This window comes from Taudactylus pleione, unplaced genomic scaffold, assembly GCF_031769625.1.
Source record: "Taudactylus pleione unplaced genomic scaffold, aTauple2 ptg000201l, whole genome shotgun sequence".
Taxonomy (NCBI): Eukaryota; Metazoa; Chordata; class Amphibia; order Anura; family Myobatrachidae; genus Taudactylus; species Taudactylus pleione.
The window spans coordinates 14847158-14869687 of NW_028284603.1; the positions used below are offsets into that span (position 1 = coordinate 14847158).

Consider the following 22530-nt stretch of genomic DNA (forward strand, 5'->3'; position numbering starts at 1 on the left):
CAGGACAGACAGTCTGCTCTCCTGCCCGCGTCTCACGCTGCTGACCGCTCTGTACTAACAGGTATGTGGATGATATTTTCTGTGAGGTCAGACAATGTTTTTATTAAGTTGTGTGAATGTGTTTTAGATTTATTCTGTGGGGCCTATCGATGTGATTGTTTTTTCCTGAGAGGAGCAATGTGTTTGTTTTTTGTTTTTTTGTTTCTGTGGGGGCCAATGTATGCATTTTATTCCTGCCAGGGCCAATATTATTTTTTCTTTGGGGGCCAAGGTATGTGCCTTTTATTCCTGTTGGTGCCAATGTTGTGTGTTTTGTTCATGTGGAGGCCAGTGTAGAGTGTTTTATTCCTGTGGGTGCCAATGTAGTGTGTTTTATTCATGTGGAGGCCAGTGTAGAGTGTTTTATTCGTGTGGAGACCAATGTAGTGTGTTTTTTATGTGGGAGCCAATGTGTATGTATTTCATGGGTCGCGCACGCCATATCGCTGGATATTGTGTGTGCCTAGGCAATTTTTAAATCTTGCGTAGTGTGCATTCGCGTTGAAACAGGTTTAAAATCACTGGCTTAGAGGATGATAATTGGGTGGGCATTAGACATTGGGTAGCTCCATTAATACCAACATAATAGAAAATTCCTATAAAGTGTATTCACGATGATATTTGATCCCTGCCAAGCTGCATCAGATTTCTCCAGGGACCTCAGACCTTTGTTGGAGGCAGCGTGGTCACATTGGTTCCTTTATGCATATGTGGTGGGACAGCCCACTGACATCTAAATATTGGGATGACAGAACATCCAACTCATTGATGACGCGATATGCATAATCGTGGCTCTGCCCCCTGGTTTGTAATGCTGGTAATATCAGCATTATAAAGTGAAGGGCGGGGCTGCGATCACGCTGGCACGTCTCCGCTCCATCTACTTAATCCGCCTCCACCCTCCCTACTGCACCGACCTGGCAGCCCCCCCAGAAGGTCAAAAACCTTCACTGCCTGGACTATCACAAAAGGCTTTCCTAATAAATGTTGTTTTTTTTACATAAATTATTTAACTATATTGAATTATATTTAAAAATGACATCTGTCTCTGGTCATGCTGCCCCTGATACTACCATCAGGGAGGCGTCCGATTGGCTCCAAATGTATTCTGCAGCAGGACAACGACCTCAAACATACAACCAATGTCATTAAGTACTATCTTTAGCGTAAAGAAGAACAAGGAGTCTTGGAAGTGATGATATGGCCCCCACAGAGCCAAGATCTCAATTTCATTGAGTCTGTCTGGAATTACATGAAGAGACAGAAGGATTGAGCTGGCCTACATCCACGGAAGGTCTGTGGTTAGTTCTCCAAGATGTTTGGAACAGCCTCCATGCCAAGTTCCCCAAAAAACTGTGTGCAAGTGTACCTAGAAGAATTGATGCTGTTTTGAAGACAAAGGGTGGTCTCACCAATTACTCTTCTGTTCATTCACTTTGCATTTTGTTAATTGATAAAAATAAACTATTCACACTTCTATTTTTGATAGCATTCTTAATTGCCAGCATTTTTCCACACCTGCCTAAAACTATAAATATATATGTGTGTGTGTGTGTTTCTCTATCTGTAATAATTGTGTGTGCATGTGTGTGTATGTGGAACTGGCATTTGTGTTTGGAGGAGGGGTCAAGGAGGGGGCATTGGGAGGGGGGGTTTGGTAACCCCATAGATATGTGTACCAGGCCCCAAGGATTCTGTAGCCGGCCCTGACCACAGTGCTCCCCCTTCTTCAACCCACCTGCAGGGATTTGTACATGCCTTGAAAACACACCTGTTTAATTAAAGCCTGTCATCCCTCCTCATACTTTGAACTTTTGTACTCCCCCTCCTTGTCTCTTCTCAGTTTACCTCCCTTTTTTTACCCTCCCCCCTTCATCCCTTAGACTTTAAGCTTTCGCAAGCAGGGTCCTCCATCCTCTTTGGTCTCACCATGCACTATCCTTGTTTTCAAAGTGTCCCCACTAACAGTCAGCATTATGGCCACCCTGGGTCATTGAGTGATACAGCAAAATAAGAGACAGTATATAACTGTATCACCTCACCATTTGATTTTTGCTACTCTATTGTCTGAACCTTTTTATGTTTATATTATATATATATTTTTATACTAATGTAATTCTCCGTGTATGGCGCTACTGACAGTAAATAAAAGATAATAAAAATACTGAATTGCCTGAAATATTCATGCAGGTGTGCAACCCTATAATATATAAATATAACATTGCTTTGATTGAATTGGTTCATGACCTGTGTAAGCCACAGAATGTGCACATAATACAAATATGAATATGGTATTATAATCAAATGGAGCATAGAACCTAACAACGGAATTATGTGTTGAAATTGGCACATGTCTATTGTTAATCAAACATTAAAGAAAAACCGCTTAAAACAAAATACATAGGCTGGGGTGAGATAGAGTTCAGGGCAGGTCTGTGCTGGCTCCATTAAGCCCTGTTAAATAGAATTATTATTATATTATATAAGATAGAAATCGTAATAGAAAAAATCAATATAAATCAATATAAAAGGCAAAAAAGTAGAATTGTTTTACTTTTTTTGATTCCCCCCCAAATAAAAAAAAAACAAGGACAGATATTTTACTTAGTGGGACTTATAACTAGGGGTGAGTGGGTTCGGATTTCTGAAATCCGAACCCCCCCGATCCGAGGCCGATCCGAGTCAAGCTCGACTTTTCCCGCCTGACTCGGATCTGAAATCGAGGCAAAACGTCATCATCCCGCCTTCCGGGTCTCGCGGGTTTTGGATTCTATATAAGGTACCCGCGTCGGCGCCATTTTCTCACTCGGCTGTGGACAGTGAAGAGGGAGGGCGGGAGTTAGGGCTGGCTGGGCTGTGTAGTGTAGTGTAGTGCAGTGTTGTGCTGTGCTGCTGTTATCCATAGGGGCTGTGTCCACTCCTCCAGTCCAAAGTCCATAGGGGCTGGCTGGACTGTGTTGTGCAGTCAGTTGTCCATAGGGGCTGTGTCCACTCCAAAGTCCTGTGCAGTGTCCCAGTCCTAAAGGGGTGCTGTAGTGTTGTCCAGGGGGTGCTCTGTCCATCAGGGGTGCTCCCCCCAAGTGCAAAAAAAATAAATATTTTTTCTGTGTTTGTGAATTGTGTGCGCAGTAGCCGCACGTGCATCAACAAAGTAGCGCCAAGCGTGTGCCTGTGTCATAAGTAAAGGGCTGGCTGGCTTGACCGTTAAAGGGTGCTGTAACCCCCAAAGTGCACTCCAAACCAAATAAAAAAATATTTTCTGTGTTTGTGAATTGTGTGCACTGTGGCTGCACGTGCATCAACAAAGGAGCAGAGCCAAGCATGCGCCTGTGTCCCATAAGTAAAGGGCCGGCTGGCTTGTCCGTTAAAGGGTGCTGTAACCCCCAAAGGGCACTCCAAGCAAAAAAAAAAATATTTTCTGTCTTTGCGAATTGTGTGCACTGTAGCTGCATGTGCATCAACAAAGGAGCAGCGCCAAGCGTGCGCCTGTGTCCCATAAGTCTGTTAAAGGGTGGTGTAACCCTCAAAGTGCTCCAAAAAATAAAAAAATTATTTTTTTTATGTGTTTGTGACTTGTGTGCGATGTAGCCGAACGTGCATCAACACAGTAGTAGCGCCAAGCGTGCGCCTTTGTCATAAGTCAAGGGCCGGTTTGGACATCTGGCCCGGACTTAAGGACGTGCCAACAATTTCTGACAAGTCTACTGTCACTGCATATGATACTGTCCTCAAAGCAGCAGCGACAAGCGTGCTTCTGTCTGTTAAAGGGTGGTGTAACCCTCAAAGTGCGCTCCACAAACAATAAAAAAATTCTTCTTTTTTTTTCTGTCTTTGTGAAATGTGTGGGCTGTAGCTGCACCTGCATCCTCAAAGCAGCAGCGACAAGCGTGTGTCTGTCTGTTAACGGGTGGTGTAACCACCAAAGTGCGCTCCAACCAAAATAAAATAATCTTTTTTTCTGTGTTTGTGTGTGACATGTATGCGCAGTAGCTGCACCTGCATCCTCAAACCAGCAGCGACAAGCGTGCGTCTGTCTGTTAAAGGGTGGTGTAACCCTCAAAGTGCGCTCCACAAAAAAGAAAAAATTCTTTTTTTTTCTGTCTTTGTGAATTGTGTGGGCTATAGCCGCACCTGCATCCTCAAAGCGGCAGCGACAAGCGTGCGTCTGTCTGTTAAAGGATTACATCGGTGACAGCATCCAAGTAGGCATGTCAGACAGTCCGTACATGTACTGGCAGGAAAAAGAGGCAATTTGGAGGCCCCTGTACAAACTGGCTCTATTTTACCTGAGTTGTCACCCCTCCAGTGTGTACTCCGAAAGAGTGTTTAGTGCAGCCGGGAACCTTGTCAGCGAAAGGCGTAGGAGGTTGCTTCCACAAAATGTGGAGAAGATGATGTTCATAAAAATGAATTATCAACTCTTCCAGGGAGACCAGCCTCCAGAACGTACAGAGAGACCTGTGGTGGTGGATTCCAGCGGGGACGAATTAATACTCTGTGCAGATGAGGATGTACACAACACTGAAGAGGGTGAGGAATCGGTGGATGAGGACGACATCTTGCCTCCGTAGAGCCAGTTTGTGCAGGGACAGATTAATTGCCAGCTTGTTTTGTGGGGGTCCAAACGAACCAATCATTTCAGCCACAGTCGTGTGGCAGACCCTTGCGCTGAAATGATTGGTTTGTTAAAGTGTGCATGTCCTGTTTATACAACATAAGGGTGGGAGGGCCCAAGGACAATTCCATCTTGCACCTCTTTTTTTCTTTGCATTATGTACTGTTTGGGGCCTAGTTTTTCAAACTGCCATCCTGTCTGCCACTGCAGTGTCACTCCTAGATGGGCCATGCGTTTGTGCCGTCCACTCGTGTCGCTTAGCATAGTCATCCAGCTACCTCGGTGCAACCTTTTGGACATAAAAACACTATTGTGAGGTGTGAGGTGTTCAGAATAGACTGGAAATGTGTGGAAATTAAGGTTATTGAGGTTAATAATAGCAGAGGAGCAGAAAAACCCACAAAGTCTGTGATTTTAGCTGTTTTTATGCTTTTTTTCAAAAAAATACAGATCCAAAACACAAAACCCAGAACCCAAAACACGGAAGGGTGGTTTTGGCAAAACCAATCCAGATCCAAAACACGAAGAAAGATCCAGATCCAAAACACAAAACAAGAAAAGTGGCCGGTGCACACCCCTACTTATAACTTAGGGGACCTCTGGAGACTATTTAACCCTATGCGGCAGCCTTCACTATGGGATACACAGGTCTTTTTCTTGCACTGACTATGGGCCGTATTCAATTGCTGGCGAAAAGTCCCGGACTTTTCGCCTGGTGTACTTACCGCCTACATCGCTGGCTTGTGCTCCGGAAAAGTATTGCGCGCGTCCCCGCTATTCACCCTATTCAATTGCAAAGGAGGCGAAAACGCATCCCGGCAAAACTTGGAAAGGCGGAAAGTCCTGTCAAAAATGGGGAAATCAGCCTGACACCCCCCCCCCCAAAAGATGCACTGACATTGGGGATCACTATGGATACCCCCAAATAGCCCTGCTGAAGGTATATGGGGTACTTGAATGGTCTCAATAGCTGTTATTTAGCGTCTTTGCACAGGTGGTGAAGAATAGCATTTAACAGTGATTTTCTGTGAAAATAACTAGTCCCACCAAATTTGGGGTACATAAAAATGGGTGCAAGCATGGTTAAAAATTGCTCAAGTGAGGTTTTAAATAACGTATAAAACGCACCTTCAGTAATGACCTGCAATCAAAAAAACACCTGGGGCATACTTGGAGGACCCCCTGGAGTCTATTTCGCTAGTTTTTAAGTTTGTCCTCCAACTTTGGTATTTTTTGCCCCCAAAACGAAAGTGCTTTTTAGGGGTGTACTAAAGCATTTCTTTTTTTTTTACGCAGTTTACCTTTGGGGGACTGTCCCAAGGCTGCAGGGGTGTTCCCGCAACTTTGCACCTCAAAACCCCAATTCTGCACTTTTTCTTGCCTGCTTTCTTTGGCGAATCTTTTCCGCTGGTTACAAGGCGCTGACTTTTCACACCGGGGAAAAGTCTTTGCAATTGAATCGGGTGGAAAGTTTCCGCCTGGCGAAATGACATCATCGGCGAAACTTTTCCGCCGATCGCGGCTTTTCGCCGGCAATTGAATACGGCCCTATATCTTGGTGTCTGGTATTCTCAGATCACGCCCTAATATCAGTTTCTTTCTGGATACCCTTATCTATAACAAGATGTTTCCATCTTACTAGTATAAATCTGAAAACATCCCCAGTTCCCTAAGAATAAATGATAATATAAAACACTGGGCCTGATTCAGACCGCTCGCAAGCGCTGAGCGTTCGCAAGCGGGTTGATGTTAGCCCAGTGCGCATGCGCACGAGGGAGCCGGCTCCGTCGTGCACATGCGCGAGACCTGGATAGCGACGGGCAAGCCGTCGCTCCGGGTCTCGCTACAAAGGGGGCGTGCTGTCGATGGTGAGTGACAGCACGCCCCCTTTGGTGGGCGTGCCGGGGGCGTGGCTGCCCAGACGGAGGTGTTCCCATGGGAACGCCTACCATCTGGACCCGGCCCCACTGACATCACAAGTGATGTCAGTGGGAGTGCTCTCGGCTCTGATGGAGCCGATAGCACTCCAGGGCTTGCGGCAACGAGACCCTACCACAAGGGTCTCGTCGCAAGCCCGATGGTCGCGATGGTCTTGACCATCACGACCATCTTTTTGGCCACTCGCTATAGCTGTGGGTGGCCACCCACAGCTATGCGAGCGGCCAGGAGGCCACTCTTAAAAAAGATAAGGACGGCCCTGATTCAGAGCGAGCGCTCTTTCAGAGAGTCCGGCTCTGAATCAGGGCCACTGGGAGGTATCTGACCAGAATGTTGACAGTCAGAATGTCGACATGGACATTTGGTCGACAATAAAAAAATCTCAAAACTGTCAAAATGTCGACAGTGTATTTGTGTGTTATTTTTAGGTTAGGCTATAGTATGGAAAAAACCCACACTGTATGTCGACATTCGGGCATCGACATGTTAACTGTCAATATTATAAACATGTTGCCATTTTCACTATGTCGGCATTTGTGTATGCCAACATTTTGCATGTCGAAATCCTGATACTTTATACCACACTATGGTACGATTCTTGGTGAATCGCGTCAGAATGTGTAAGTAGCATACAAGTTTTTAAGTAAAAGATACAATGTGTACTAGGTGACCATGAGAATTACAGCTTATAGCCATTTATAATTATATCAGTTAGGGACACTTCTAAATGTAAGTAGAGAATGTTGAACAGCTTTGATATATGGTTAAAACTGCAATATTGTTGTACAAGTTAAAAATGTAACATGTCTGTATTTGAGAATCAGATGCTAGATAAAGAGAAAGCAGATAAGCCACAGACGGAGGGCCGGCCAAACCAAGCAGCTCAAACAAAAATATTAGTGTTTGGCTGCCTCGAAAATGATTCTATCACAGTCACGTTTAAAAGGTTTTACTTATGTTCCAGATTTCTTTCCAGGAAAGATGGACGTGAGTGTTACAGCTAATCATACTTTGCTCATTAGTTTGCAAAATGCAGTAATGAGTCAAATAAAAACAGGGACATTAAAGCTGACTTCAGTAATGTTAGAATCACCAAATTAGGTAAAAGATTTTTATTTATTTATTTATTTTTACACACCCATTTTGCTGTCTCTCACTCATCTGCAGCAGGCTGCCATGTTAGGAGGGTGGGGCTTGTCTAAAATGGCGGGCAGTGACTGACAATTAGGCAGACATGCTTTTCAGAAAAGCACACTGTGGATAAGTTATTCATACATAGGGGAAAAACCAGTGGATGACACTCCTCCCCAGCTGCGAGCCACACTCCATACTGGGCGGTAGTTCAAACATGCACGTTTACGCTTGCAAGTCTAATAGGCTCCACCTACTTTTATCCAAAATAAGGTGGTGTGTAGTGGAACACTGATGCCTCTGGCCATTTTAGTAAAATGATTTTACCACATAAAAATAATAGGTATGCTGGGCCTGATTCAGAGCCGGACGCTCTTTCAGAGAGTGACCTCCCTCTCATTTTTTAGAGCGGCCTCCTGGCCGCTCGAATAGCTGTGGGTGGCCAGTAACCATAAACCTATGAACGTTGGGTTTTCCTAGGGGCATCCAGTGTTATATATGCATGGTGCAGATTACACATATATATGTAGTGGGCACCACCTACCTTGCAGAAGAGAGGAATTATGGCTTCTGAAATGAGGAAAATATGTCTATCTTTTGATGGATTTTATAGTCAAACAATGCAACAATAAAACCTATAAATTTAGAATGTAGGGTCTGACTCTTAATTGTACTGTATTATACTGTGGATGTCCAATACCGTACAGCTAATATGCTAATGCCTCAAGAGACAAAGGACACCGCCTTCTGGCATCGCAGATCTGTGGGCCTGATTCAGTACCGTTCGCAACTGCAATTATGCACGCAATCGGCCGATTATTGCGTACTGCGCATGCATAGCAGTACGCATGTGCAAACCGGCCCATCGAAGAATGGTTGACAGGTAGTGCCATTTGTGGGAGGTGACTGCGGGAGGTGGTCGAGGAGACGCAGGCGTGCCAGTGCGTTTGAACGCCGTTGCAGGGGCGTGCATAAATTATCCACTGCGATGCCCTACGCAGCCTGAGGTCTCATAGCGTGCGACAAGGTTAGCAATTTCTGAGTAAGGTCAGCGCTTGTGCATGTGTGCGTGAGGCTGCGATGGTACTCGATTGTACCGATGGTTTTGCAGTCTTGCTAAACATTACAGATGTGTGTAAGGTAAAGTGGGCTTCCTTATGTTGTGCTGCGGAAGCATAGCGATCGCAATGGATTAGCATACTATAGAAGTTGAACTGCGTGCGTAATCACTATTGCAATCGCAGTTGCGATTGGTAGTGAATCAGGCCCTGAGTGCGGTGTGCGAAGATGCAGCACTGGATCACCATCGCGACTGGTCACAGCCATCGCCCATCTGAGTAAGCCTAAGCTAACTTTCACTGCCCGTTGGAACTGCTCAGCCGGGGCCAATAAAGGACCTAGCAACGGCACATGCCTACAAAACGGGGGTGACGCTTCCTCGTTTTATAAAACGGACCACGTTGCCACCCTCGTCTCACCCCCAAATGGCCGCAGCATGTCAGCCATGATGCGGCTTGGGAGCACTGCGAACGATTTACGTTAGTACAGGTCCTGCACATGCTCCAATCATTAAACATCGGAGTTGTATGCAAACAATCGGGTTTGCGTAAAACTCTAAATAAACCCCATATTCCAGTTTAATAGGATTAAAACGTTAGTCGCCCCATGGGCTATAGAAACGTATGCCTACATATTTTTTTACATCCCATTCTACTTAACATCCAACTAAAGAAAATAAAAAGTAGGTGTAACTGTTTTGTATTTTTCTGGTATATTGTAACCCCAGTATTATGTAACTCCCAATAGACTACTGCAGTATAATTAGCACTGTTTATGTTATGTAAATTACAGATGAGTCCTGGTGGACCTCCCTGCTTCCTATGTTTAGGAAACATTGCAGTAATTTGCTTTAAGGCCGATCTGTACTTGTAAAGTAATGGTAAGGAAGAGCAAGCCTATCTGTCTGCGCTGCAGACTCAAGAGCGATGGGCGGAAAGGGCACAACATGAAAGCCTCCCATTTGCTGCCCATTTACTCTGGAGATGAGTGAAACAAACTCAGGAAGTGCCAATGAGTTTATAGACGCAAGGGAAGAGGTAGGGGAAGAGATTGCCTTGATCTCAGCGGGGTCACTTGTGGGCCACTGTGTGCCAGGCGTTTCATAAGCCTGTATTTGGATTAGAATGCTGGCACATACAGCTGGTGATGGCAGTAGGCACTATTGAAATCTCAACACTCAGAAAAAGTAAACAGCATAAAGTGCCCTAGCAAGCTATTGGGAACAAGCACATACTGTATTACGCTGCCTGAATGCCCCAAGCTTTTAGCCCTGATAACACCTGCTAGCTTACGGTAAAAGCTCAGGTGTGTAAACCTTTAATCGGAAAAGGTATTCCATGTTCAAATGTACATTATAAAAGGTCTATTATCTTTCTGCTCCAGAAATAAAGCTCTGTGTCAATTCATTAAAGACATAACATTTACTCTACAGTACAGGTTGAGTCTCCCATATCCAAAATGCTTGGGACCAGGGGTATTTTGGATAACAGAATATTCCATATTTGGAATATTTGCATATTATAATGAAATATCTTGGGAATGGGACCCCAATATACACACGGAATGCATTTATGTGTTATACACACCTTATACACACAGCCTGCCGGTAATTTTATACAATATTTTCAATAATTTTGTCGCTCAAGAAAAGTTTGTGCATAGAAATGAAATTAATTTATGTTTCATATACACCCTATACACACAGCCTGAAGGTAATTTTATACAATATTTTTAATAATTTGTGCCTTAGACAAAGTTTGTGTACATTGAACGATCAAAAATCAAAGGTTTCATTATCTGCCAAAAAAAATCCATATTTCTGAATATTCCGTATTTCTGAATATTTGGATATGGGAGACTCAACCTGTATATATACAGTATATATACAGGTTGAGTCTCCCATATCCAAATATTCCGAAATACGGAACTTCTTTAGCATGACTGAGATAGTGAAACCTTTTTGCGTTGTTTAAGGCACAAAGTTATTAAAAATATTATATAAAATTACCTTCAAGCTTTGTGTATAAGGCCTCCTGCTGCATTACTTATGCGAGCTACGTTGTCCAACGTAGCATCAGATACTCTGCGGGAACATCGGCCGCCTAAGGTGACCCATGGGGTCACGCAAGCCGGCCATCGCAGATGAGAGGAAGAGGAAAGAAATCTCAGTCAGCTGACGGAGATCCTGGTCTCTTCCCTCCCCCCCCAATGGCAGCGACACACCTCCGTTTCGGGAAATGGAGGCCATAGCCACCCACTCCCTGCCCACAAATGGCAGCAGACTGTCAATCAATGACAGTCTGTTGCCATGCTGTGTGTGGGATCGCAGACCCGTTCTGAACATGCGCACAGGCGTGGACTCGGCTGCCGGGGAGCCGGGTAATTCCCCCTGTGGGCCCCGCTACTTTAAGGCCCCGCCCCTTTCTGTAAGGGGATTGAGTTGAGCGGGCAACAATGGGGGGGTGGGGCAGGCACTGGCAGTTTTGATACAATTCGTGGTCACTATTGGTGAGTGAGCTACTACTTTTTTTTTATACTATTGTTGTCTGCAAAGACAGCTTGGCCTAGAGATGACAGCCCCGGCAGTCACCATTCAACAGGCTGCCTGTTATACCTAGTGCAGAGTGCAGAGTGCAGCCCGTGGATCTGCAGTCGGATCACAAATTATGCAACTGGTAATGTCTGGGTCTCAGCTCCTGGTGTGTGATCCCCATCAGCCACACACAGCTGAGAGTGACAGTCTCAGTTTGCATGTGGGCACCCCGGGGATGCAGGACCTGCTAGGAGGAGCTAGGAGGACGCTGGATCAGAAATCAATTTTCTGTATTTTTAATTCTTTGGCACAATCATTTATGTATATGAATAAATTGTATATTTTTGATATCTAGACGATTGCTATACCTTGTTTTCATATTTTTTATGTTCTAACAATTCTAGTGCTACTTTTTGTTTATTGTGTATACGTTTTTCATACAAATGACTGATTATAGGTCACAATGCTAATTTTTAAGGCAAACAAATGAATGGTTGTAAAACTAACTGCAGTTTCAAAACTTCCAGTGTCAGTTACATATCAGACACAGGACCTCTATGTACAGTGCAAAACAATGTAACATCTTGCCAGAATATCTGCAGCGCACACATTATTTCTGTGACTGCAAAGGAACCTGCGGAGTGTCCTATCCAGGGACCATGATGTATCACTCGCTGACAATAGTCCATCATGTGTCAGGCCCACACTGTGGGATCAGGTAAGAGCTATCCCTCTTTCTATTGTACTAATGATAAGGGCAAAATCATCTCCCTGGTTGCACAGAGCCGTGTAATACATTGGTGCGAATAATGATACATTGCCTACACAGAGGATGAATAACATCTACATGAGATAAGTGCTCGCTACCTGTATATGACACCATGCTGATGAAGAAACATGAGAGCGGAGGTCACTTCCGCAGCGTAAAACCGTGAACGAGGCTCATCAAATTTACGTGAACGCTGGATCTGGAACATCAAGTCCCCTCCATTTACGTACTCCATGACGAAAAAGAGACGGTCCTGCAAGAAGAAAAAAGATACAATGTAATTGCCCTCTAGAATGATTTAGAATTTGTTTAACATTGCAAAGATGGAATTTTACATTTTATATAAAGAAATCATAGATATCTCCTAAGCACAAAATAAATGGGCTCCTCTGTGGCTTTTTGCCCTATACTTCAACAATGTCTTTGCCTAGACATGACCTTTAAAACAGGGTTGCATAAAATCGTATTTAAAAAAAAATAAAATTAAAAAAAAAATCAAAAACAGATTTATTTGATTTAAATAGTTTTTTAATTAACTTTTTTTTTTAGCAAATGTTTTACATTTGAAAACGTTTACTTAAAAAAAATTTTTTTCAAATAAACCCATTTTTTTTTTTTTTTTAAATTAGATTTTTATGCAGCCATGTTTTGAACAATTTGAAAAACATAGGGGGCGATTCAACTCAGTGCAATGTTGAATAGTCCCGGGAAGGAGTTTCTGGATATATTTAATTGACTGCACTGTTAAGTCCGATTAAAACCACTTAAGAGCTGAGAATGCCGTTTACCATGCCTTAAGCTGGGTATTTAGTCACAGTAATCAGCATTCTCTGACTAAAATGCCGGCCACTGGAAAACAGCATCACGGCCAGGGCCGGACTGGCCATCGGGCAATTCTGGCAAATGCCAGAAGGGCCGATAGTCACAAGGGCCGGTTTGGCGGCGCATGAGTTACCCGGGAGGTTAACTCATGCGCCACTCATGGCCACGTCAGGGCCAGATTATAGGCACGCCCACTGGTTGGCTCCCGCCTCCCGGCAGCAGGGACCACATGATGATCGCGGCTGATTTAGAAAGCCCCGTCCCCTTTGATGAAATAATGCCCGCGATTCGCGGGTGAGTAGGGGCGGAGCTTTGTGCCACGAAATGCCCGCCTCCTTATGAAAAGATGGTACATGAGGTAACGACTGAGCATGCACACACTCCTTTCCTCCCTCTCAATCTATCTTCCTCACTCCCTCCACTTCTCTCTCTGGCCCTGATGCAGAGCCGGACGCTCTATCAGAGCGCTCTCTCTGAATCAGTGCGTCTTTTTTTTTAAATGGAGCGGCCTCCTGGCCGCTCGCATTGCTGTGCGTTGCCACCCATGCGAGCGGCCAGGATGATGGTCGCGATGGTCAAGACCATCGGGCTTGCGACCAGACCCTTGTGGTAGGGTCTCGTGGCCGCAAGCCCCAGAGAGCTTTCGGCTCAAACAGAGCCGAAAGCTCTCCCACTGACATTACTTGTGATGTCAGCGGGGCCTCCCCCAGACGGTAGGCGTTCTCATGGGAACGCCTCCGTCTGGGCAGCAACCCCCCCGGCCCGCCCACCAAAGGGGGCGTGCTGTCACTCAACATCGACAGCACGCCTCCTTTGGTGAGAGACCCGGAGCGACGGATTGCCCGTCGCTATCTGGGTCTCGCGCATGTGCACGACGGAGCCGGCTCCGTCGTGCGCATGTGCACTGGTCCACATCAACCTGGTTGCGAGCGCACAGCGCTTGCGACCGGGTCTGAATCAGGCCCTCTGTCCCCTACTCCTGTCCCCCTCCCATTCTCTGAGGCGAATTCAATTAGGAGCAAATACATTCGCCCGGTCGAATCTGCGCGGCAGCTGCCGCACTTAACGGAAGTGGGATTTTGCTCAAAAGTGTTCGCTACCCCATAGGGTAACGAGCACTTTTGAGCGAATCTAGCATTCGGCTGACCGTGCGAAGGGTGCGAGAAGGGCTGCCGTTGCTGGCATTTAAACGCCATGGCAATGGCAATTTGCACCCTTTGCTTGCAATTGAATTCCCCTCTCTATTTTTCCATCTCTCTCACTTTCTCCCCCCTCTCTTATGGTGCGTACACACGTAGCTATCTACCAGCGCTACGATATCACTGGGAGATCGTTATGCACCCTCCCTGGTATGCTGGATAATCAATATCGATCATCCAGCACACCACCAACTTACCGAACTACTATAGCGATCTGCCATCATCGATCGCGGGTCCCTATAGTAACTTGCTCGAAATCTAGCAAATTGACTGGCATGCACGCCCGATGAACGATATCGCTATCGTCCATATGTGGCTGCGCATCGCTGGTCGACGGTAAGTTGATAGGGACCATTTAAAAGAACAATTTGAAAGATTACAGTAACGATATCGTTATCATTCAAATCGTTCTTTTAAATCGCAACGTGTGTACGCACCAGTACCCTGTCACCTCCCTGTCCCTCCCTCTCCCCCTCCCCCCCTCCCTGTCTTTCTCTCCCTCACCACTTTCCCTCTCTTAGGGGTCTATTTGATGTTAATTATCGGACCCTGATAATTAACATTCTAACGCTATGCGAGCGCCGGAGCAATTCATCATTGCTCCAGCGCGGAGACAGCTGATCCGAAAATCATCTGTCTCCCCAAAGTGTTTCACTGTTCCTTTCTGAGGAGACAAGTGCGCATGTGTGACCTACGGGTCACGCATGCGCACAAGAGCGTATGGGGACAGCAGGCCATTCCGAGAGAGGAAGGTAAGCAGGAGATATCTGTGATATCTCCTGCTTTACCTTCTTGATGAATGGCCCAAACACCTAATTTCTACAATTGCAGGTGAAAATGTTAATTTTCCTCTGCTTTTGTAAAAATTAGGTGACGATGAATAGGCTGCTATGTATTTCACTCCCTGTCCCTCTCTCTCTCTCTCTCCCCTCCCTCACTCTCTCTGTCTCTCTCCCTTCCCCCTTTCTTCTCCCTGGCAATTTTTAATCCAGCCCTTGGCCACATCATTTTTTAGTGACGCGGCTGGGTATGAGATGCGCGGCAGGGCCCGGGCACGGGAGTAGCCTGGGAGGAATGCCTGGATGACATTTTGACAGCTCTTGTGAGCTGCCAGTAGGATTGCCTGGCGGCACCATGCTGAGGACATGGTGGAGTCACTGGAGTGTCACGTGCGGCCGCGGTAATGTAATGATGCGGCTGGCCGATGGATGAGAAGCACGGCAAGGGCGGACGAGACACTGACTGGAAGGACTAGATGCCATCTTCGGACACCTTATGATCTGCTGACAGATGCCATCTGCAGATGCCAGGGTATTACTGTGAGTGGCATACTGTGTTATAAGAAGCATTATTGTGTGTGTGTCATATTGTATAAGGGGTACTACTACTGTGTGGCATAACATGAATGGGCTCTGGGTGGCATAACGTGAATGGGCTCTACTGTGTGGTGTAATGTGAATAAGAGACACTACTGTGCAGTGTAGTGTAATGAAGGGACACTACTGTGTGGCGTAATGTGAATAATGGACACTACTGTGCAGTGTAGTGTGATGAAGGGACACTACTGGGTGGTGTAATGTGACTAAGGGACACTACTGTGTGACATAACGTGACTATTGAGCACTACTATGTGACGTAACGTGAAAAAGGGACACTACTGTGTAACGTGAAAAAGGTGCACTACTGTGTGACGTAACGTGAAATAGGGACACAACTGTGTGACGTAACATGAAAAAGGTGCACTACTGTGTGATTTAATGTGAATAAGGGACACTACTGTGCAGTGTAATGTAATAAAGGGGCACTACTGTGCGGTGTAATTTCTTTAGATTGTAGGCCCTCACGAGCAGGGCCCTTTTGCCTCATGTGCTTCTCCTTATACTTTCTTTTACTTCTTACTCCTCAAAAGAGCTCTAACAATTGATTGCTGACTCTCTGCTGCGAGCGCTATGATCGCTAATGCAGCATATACTTGTCCTGTATTGTTTAGTACAGTACGTCAATGGTTTCTTGTGCACTTATTTGTTTATGTACTTTGTAAGGCGCTGCGGATCACTTATGGTGCCATAGAAATAGAGGATAATAATAATGTGACTAACATGCACTACTGTGTGGCATCATTTGCTTTGGGGGTACTACTATGTGGTTACACACCTTCCCAGTGAGACCATACCTGGATTCACTTGTGGATTGCGGCACAAACGATCTTTCGTTAAAATGTGCACAGATTTGTCCTCTGTGTTCAGCACCTCTGCCCTAAAAAATTCCTGCAGTGAACACTATCTAATCCTGTACAATTGCTAAGCTAGGGCTTGGTCATTTGGGAAAATGGCTTCCCTTTTCTTTGCGTGTGACATATACCAGTAATACCTGACTATGGCACATGTCTGAATCCCCTGCAGGATGAGCTCTGTTGTAGGTATTACATTTTTAATACAGAGAATGATGTGTACTTGTATGTTGTTTCTAATATTAATTATATTTCTAAGAGCATAGACTAAAAAGTGGGAGGGGCCAGGAATAGTAAGGGGAGGAGTCTATGCCAGGAGCCAGATGCTGTCGCAAGTTGGGCCTGTTTGCTCTTTAAATGCCAGGGCCTATTTTTAGTCCCAGTCCGGCCCTGATCACGGCCAGCACTTAAAGTTGAATTTCTGCTCGTACCTCAGGAGGCTACAAGCATAAATCCTGTAGTCGGACTTAACAGCGCAGTTCATTAGATACGGGGCTCCTTACCCGGGGCTATTCAGCATCGCACTGAATTGAATCGCCCCCACAGCTTGCTATTGTGCAGAACTTGTGCGGTGGTATCAGTGTGGGTAAGTCAATGGTCATTCTGCACTAACTTTACTGACAGTCTGAATGAGCTATTAATGGTTAGGAGTGTTATATGTAATGAAGAAAGACTAATAGACATCTAAGTTAATCACTACTTTAGTTCAACTACTAAATAATAAATTCTGAAACAATATATAAGAAATATGCTATTTATTATATATATATATGTATATAAACACACACACACACATACAGTATATATACTGTATGCTTAATTACAGAAATATATTCAAACAATACATATGCTATACTTTAATACGTGTGAGAAATGCAGTTAGTGACTGTGCAGCAAAGGATAGCATTCTTTTGTAAATAAGCCAGTTTTATTGTTCCAGCTTCTGCCCCGGAAAATATTAAAGGTGGCCATACACATGGTGACGTTCCTGATCAGATCATGGTCAGGTCTGATTGGGCAGGTCTGAATCTGGCTGGTAAATTTCTGCATCGGTATAATATATGTGTACGGGAGATGCATGGGGGATATTGAGGACCGGAAGATATCCCTAGTTCTGTGTCTTCAATGTACAGTACGTGGTCAATTTAAAAATAAAAGATAATAATATAATTTGGAACAACCAGACATCGGGCTGAACGAGCAGATTCAAATCATTTTGGACAACTTTCCTCTGTGATTTAAACACATAGACACATACTAAACAGAAATAACTTTATACATAGACACATACTAAAGAGAAAAAGAATTTTAGAACTAGAATTGAAATTACAAATTTCATAGTTTGCATAGTTATCAGTTATCATATCTTTTACAAATGCCCCCCCCCCCGAAAAGAATAAAAGTTATCACTGTGCTAAAGACCCTAAGTGTACAGCTGTTCACTACATGTTTAGTAACAGTTCAACACAAAATACAAACAGTTTAAATTGTGCATTACAGTGATTACTGTAAATGGTTTAACGTTGTAATGAGCCATGTAAACACATTGTTAATATTAATTATTGGGTAGCTAAGATGTCACGCCTATTTATTGCCTACAGGAGTTCTTAGAAAAGAGAAAAGTCATCAGGAACAATTCTACAATTGGAGACTTCTGCAAGCTGAAGGTGAACATTACCCAACATAGGGCCGGTTCAGAGTTGTACGCAAACCCAATGGTTTACGGACAACTCCGTTGTTCTGTTACGACGGACGCAGTGCTCCCTAGGCAGCAGCATGAAGTTTGGGGGCGACAATGGGCTGCGTTCTTGAAAATACTGGCGTGCCGTCACCCGTTTTAACGGCGTGCAGAGGCCACAGACTTCCTGGTCTCTTGCAGAGTGATTACACCGAACATCCTGAGTAACCTCAATCTAAAAGTTACTCAGATGTCCGATGGTCATACAAGTGATGCGATGCTGCTTCTCTGGATGCATCAGTGGATCACAGTAGCTGGCATGAGGCATCTATTTAAACAAAACTCCTCTTTTGCATATTGTAGAACAGCCGCTGCCTCTCAATACACAGTATAGGTTAAAGATTGTTCTAATTATATAAAGTAATATCTTAATTATATTACATATTATGACACATGATATGTTTAATGGTGATCTTATTTACAACTTCACTTCCACCCAGGAGAAGGTGTTTGTGCATTCTTAAGCACCTGGGCAAAGCCCTAATACCTGTTCACTGGAAAGATAGTCCCTTTAATGTCAGACAGTACACTTCTTTATGTCTATGGATGATGTTACTGTCTCAGTGACAGATCGTTCTCAGGAATTCGGCTTTAATAGCTCAAGTTTAGGGAGCCACCCACGTGCCTCCTTAGTCATCACATATATTCCTTAGTTTTATACTACCCATTTCCTTGTCATGTTTGGTTAAGGATCTCAAACCTTTTTCATACATCACTCCTATTCTGTCAAACACCACTGCCCTCCAGTAGCTATACTCCATGGTTACCCTGTGCTCCCATTCCTCGTATTATAAATCCCAATCCTCATTCTCCGTGTTTACACTTCTAACACAGGACTCCACTAATGCCACCAAGCAGGGAGGCTGATCTAACGGAATTCCCGTCAGCGGCAGGCCGACATCAGCAGAGTTCCGAGCAGCGGAAGCCCGACAGCGCTGGAAATCCCGATCGTGGATAGGTGAGTATCTACTAACCTAACCCCCCTAACCCTAACCCTCCTTAGGGGTGCCTAACCCTAACTTCCCCCCCAAGTGCCTAACCCTAATCCCCCGTCTAAGTGCCTAACCCTAACCACCCCCTTCCCCGCTGCCTAAACCTAACCCTCCCTCCCCCTAGCCTAACCCTAACCCTCCCGGGGGGGTGCCTAATCCTAAATCCCCCCCGGGAGCCCTAAACCTAACCCCCCCCCCCCCCCGCGGCGCCCGGCATCACTACTATCGGGATGCCGGACGCCGGTCTCCCGGCGTCGGGGAAATGCGGGCGTCTACATCTAGACGCCCGGCATTTCACCCTTACCGGGATATGACAGTCGGGAAGCCGGCTGCCAGTATTTAGGCAGTCGGCTTCCCGATTGCTTCCCGCTCTGAACACCTTTTACTTAGAGTCAATTTGTGTCTATTTCAAGGCCTTGAAGAGTCATCTAAAGGATAGCAGCTTCAGTCAATGGTATCCATGAAACGCACCGATGCTTAGACTGAAGCTCTAAATAAAAACCACAGCACCTGACAATTCTGAGTTCACTGGAAATAGTTTTTTCTGCTTTTTGTATTCACCGAAGTGTATATGTCAGTTTAGGTTATATGATAATTAGCTAAAAGAACAAAAATGTGCAGCAGTTGTATAACCTTGTACACTAACAGCTATTTCAGTGCCTACAGAGAAGCCATATTGCTGACAATATTGGGCAATTGGCCTGATATTGCAGTTTGCCCAAAAATAAGCGTGATGTCCAGAATCAGATTAGCAACTGTAAGATGGCCAGCATTGGCCCATGTACTGTATGCCGGCTGCACTAAGAGAACCCATTGATACCACTTATCCTGCACACCCAATGATTGGACCTCTTCCAGTTTGTTTATATAGGTGGCCACAGTGTACAGTGATCTGGGCAATCTGTAATTCTTCCCCCTTTATATCTGGAGGTCAGGAACAAATTACTGTTACTAGCGCTGTCCTAAGTAATAGCAGAACAGGGCCGATTCCAGGCATAGGAGCTTCATGGTTCTACTATCAGGGGATTTGGGGAAGAAAAGAGGGACAGTGAGAATATATAAACCCTAGATGGAGTTGATCTTTAAGTTATTGTGCCAGTCTCCAATGTGAGATCCTGAAGCTCCAGGCAAACTGGAGCAGCCTAGGGTACATGTACAAACTCCTAATGAATACAAGACTGCAGACATTTTTTTTATCAGTATAATCTTAAAAAGCATAATCTGTAAAATGTGCAGGGGCAACAGATCTGTCAGATGCTGTGTAACTCGCACATGTATATTTATTCTCCCAGGCTTGCAGTGTACTTAATGACAATCTACCAAGAGATGCCAACACTGGAAGTACTTAACAGCTAAAAAACACAAGATACTTCAAATATATATTGTTATTATTATCCTTAATTTATATTGTGCGACATGGGGTTCACAGTACCTTACAAAGTACAATAACACAAACAGTATGAACAAAAAACACAAGAATGAAAAGTGACATACAGGACACCGCAGAACATGGACATTGTTTATAAACATTGCTGCATCAGCAGTAATAATACCCACATAGGCAGCAGGGTGGCAGAACCCAAACGTTTTGTGCCGTTGTAGGCAGTGGGGGGGGGATATGTTGGTAGAAGCAAGGACGGAAAAAGCATATGAGGGAAGTGGGCCCTGCCCGGGAGTCTTACAGTCTATAGGAGGGGTCAGACAGACAGGGGTGAAACAGATGGGGTAGACAGTGATCAGGGAACATGGGACAGTGAGTTAGGATGAGAGCTGGAAGGCTTTGATGAAGAAGTGGGTCTTGAGAGCCCGTTTGAAATTTTGTAGAGAGGTGGAGAGTCTGATGGGAAGAGGTGAGGAGCAGCGCTGGCAAAATCTTGGTGGCGAGGGTGGGATGAATTAATCAGCTGGGAGGAGAGGCAGCATTCATCGGCTTAGCGAAGTGGGTGACCGGAAGTGTGAAGGGAGATGAGGTCAGCAATGTAAACAGGAGAGGATTGGGTGAGGCCTTTGTAAGTTAGTGTGAGAAATTTGAAATGAGTTCTGAAGGGAAAGGGAGCCAATGAAGGGCTTGTAGGAGAGGAGAGGCAGATGTAGTGCAGCAATATTAAGGTCAGATTGTAGCGGAGACATGTGGGAGTCAGGGAGGCCGGATTAGAGGAGGTTACAGTAGTCCAGTCTGGAGATGATCAGTGAGTGGATGAGGGTCTTGGTTGCCTCCAGGGTGAGAAAGGGTCTAATCCTGGCAATATTATTGAGTTGGTAACGGCAGGACTGTGAGAGGTGAGAGGTGCTGGATGTGTGTTTTGAAGGAGAGGGAGGAACAAGGATGACTTCAAGACAGCGAACTTGTGGGCTAGAGGAGATGGTGGTGGTGTCAAAAGATAAAGAAATTGTGGGAGGTGAGGTTATTCGGGAGGGTGGGAAGATTATCATCTCATATATCATGTATACATACAGTGGCTTGCAGAAGTTTTCAACTCCCTTACAATTCAATTACAAATGAAACTCTCACAGATTGTTCCAGACAGCACCAGGTGTGACACTATCTGAGGTTATTTTGGTGTCACCCCCACGGATGGTGTCACCAAATAGCAGTGCAGCGGTGATGGCGCATTCCATACCCCCTGTTTCTGGAGAGGCTTGAGGCTGTCCAGCACTTCCCGGCGTGCTGGGCAAACCCCCAGCCTGACAAGAACGAGACATCAGGGTGTGTGACACAAGGCCACACCCCTTTTCCCTTAGAACCCCCTTCTGCTGCAATAGCAGCTTACATATCTGTTGGGGTACATTTTTTAACAGGTTTGCACACTGTTTGGGAGGGATTTGTGCATTTTTCCTCGAAGATAGTAAGAATTTAAGCTCTCACGAGCAGGGCCCTCTTCCCTCATGTGCATCTCAAAGTGGAAAAAAAGAGGGAAGATCTAAACCTTGTGCTTATATCTAACTCCCAGCTGCCAGATACACTCTTAAGGAACACCACTCCTTACACAACAATGGATAACACTAAGAGTGTACCATGGCGCTTAGAATATGGTCGAACTTATCGTAGCAGAAAGTCTCTCAATTCTTCAATGTTTATAATGTAACAAATAACCTCTCGACAAAAAATGTTTATAAATAAAGATAAGGATGAGAGAAAAAAATAATATTATACCATATAAACTCATGTGCATCTCCTTTTCCTTACTTATACTATCATATACTCCCTACAACAGCACCTAACACTTGGTTGCTGCCACCCTACTGCTTATTTGAGTGTCATAATTGCGTATGCAGGAATGTGTATAAAGCATGTCCTTATCTAGCATTGATTTGTACTGTAAGTCACTGTTTTCTTGTTTTGCTCACTTGGAAGGCGCTGCGGAACCCTTGTGGCGCCGTAAAAATAATAATAATAATAATTTGCTCAAGGATGTTTGGATGTTCCTTGTGGACTGCGATTTTGTAATTCAGTGTTACTTTGGC

At 44.9% G+C, this 22530-nt stretch overlaps 1 protein-coding gene across 1 annotated transcript in view; it reads right to left on the reverse strand.

The window, feature by feature from the left end:
• Positions 1–22530, reverse strand: part of PRKCE (protein kinase C epsilon) — a 432697-nt gene that overhangs the window by 86864 nt on the left and 323303 nt on the right. Inside the window, exon 11 of the mRNA XM_088477268.1 lies at positions 12183–12337. Coding sequence (XP_088333394.1) covers positions 12183–12337 — 155 coding nt within the window. The remainder of the gene's footprint in view (positions 1–12182; positions 12338–22530) is intronic.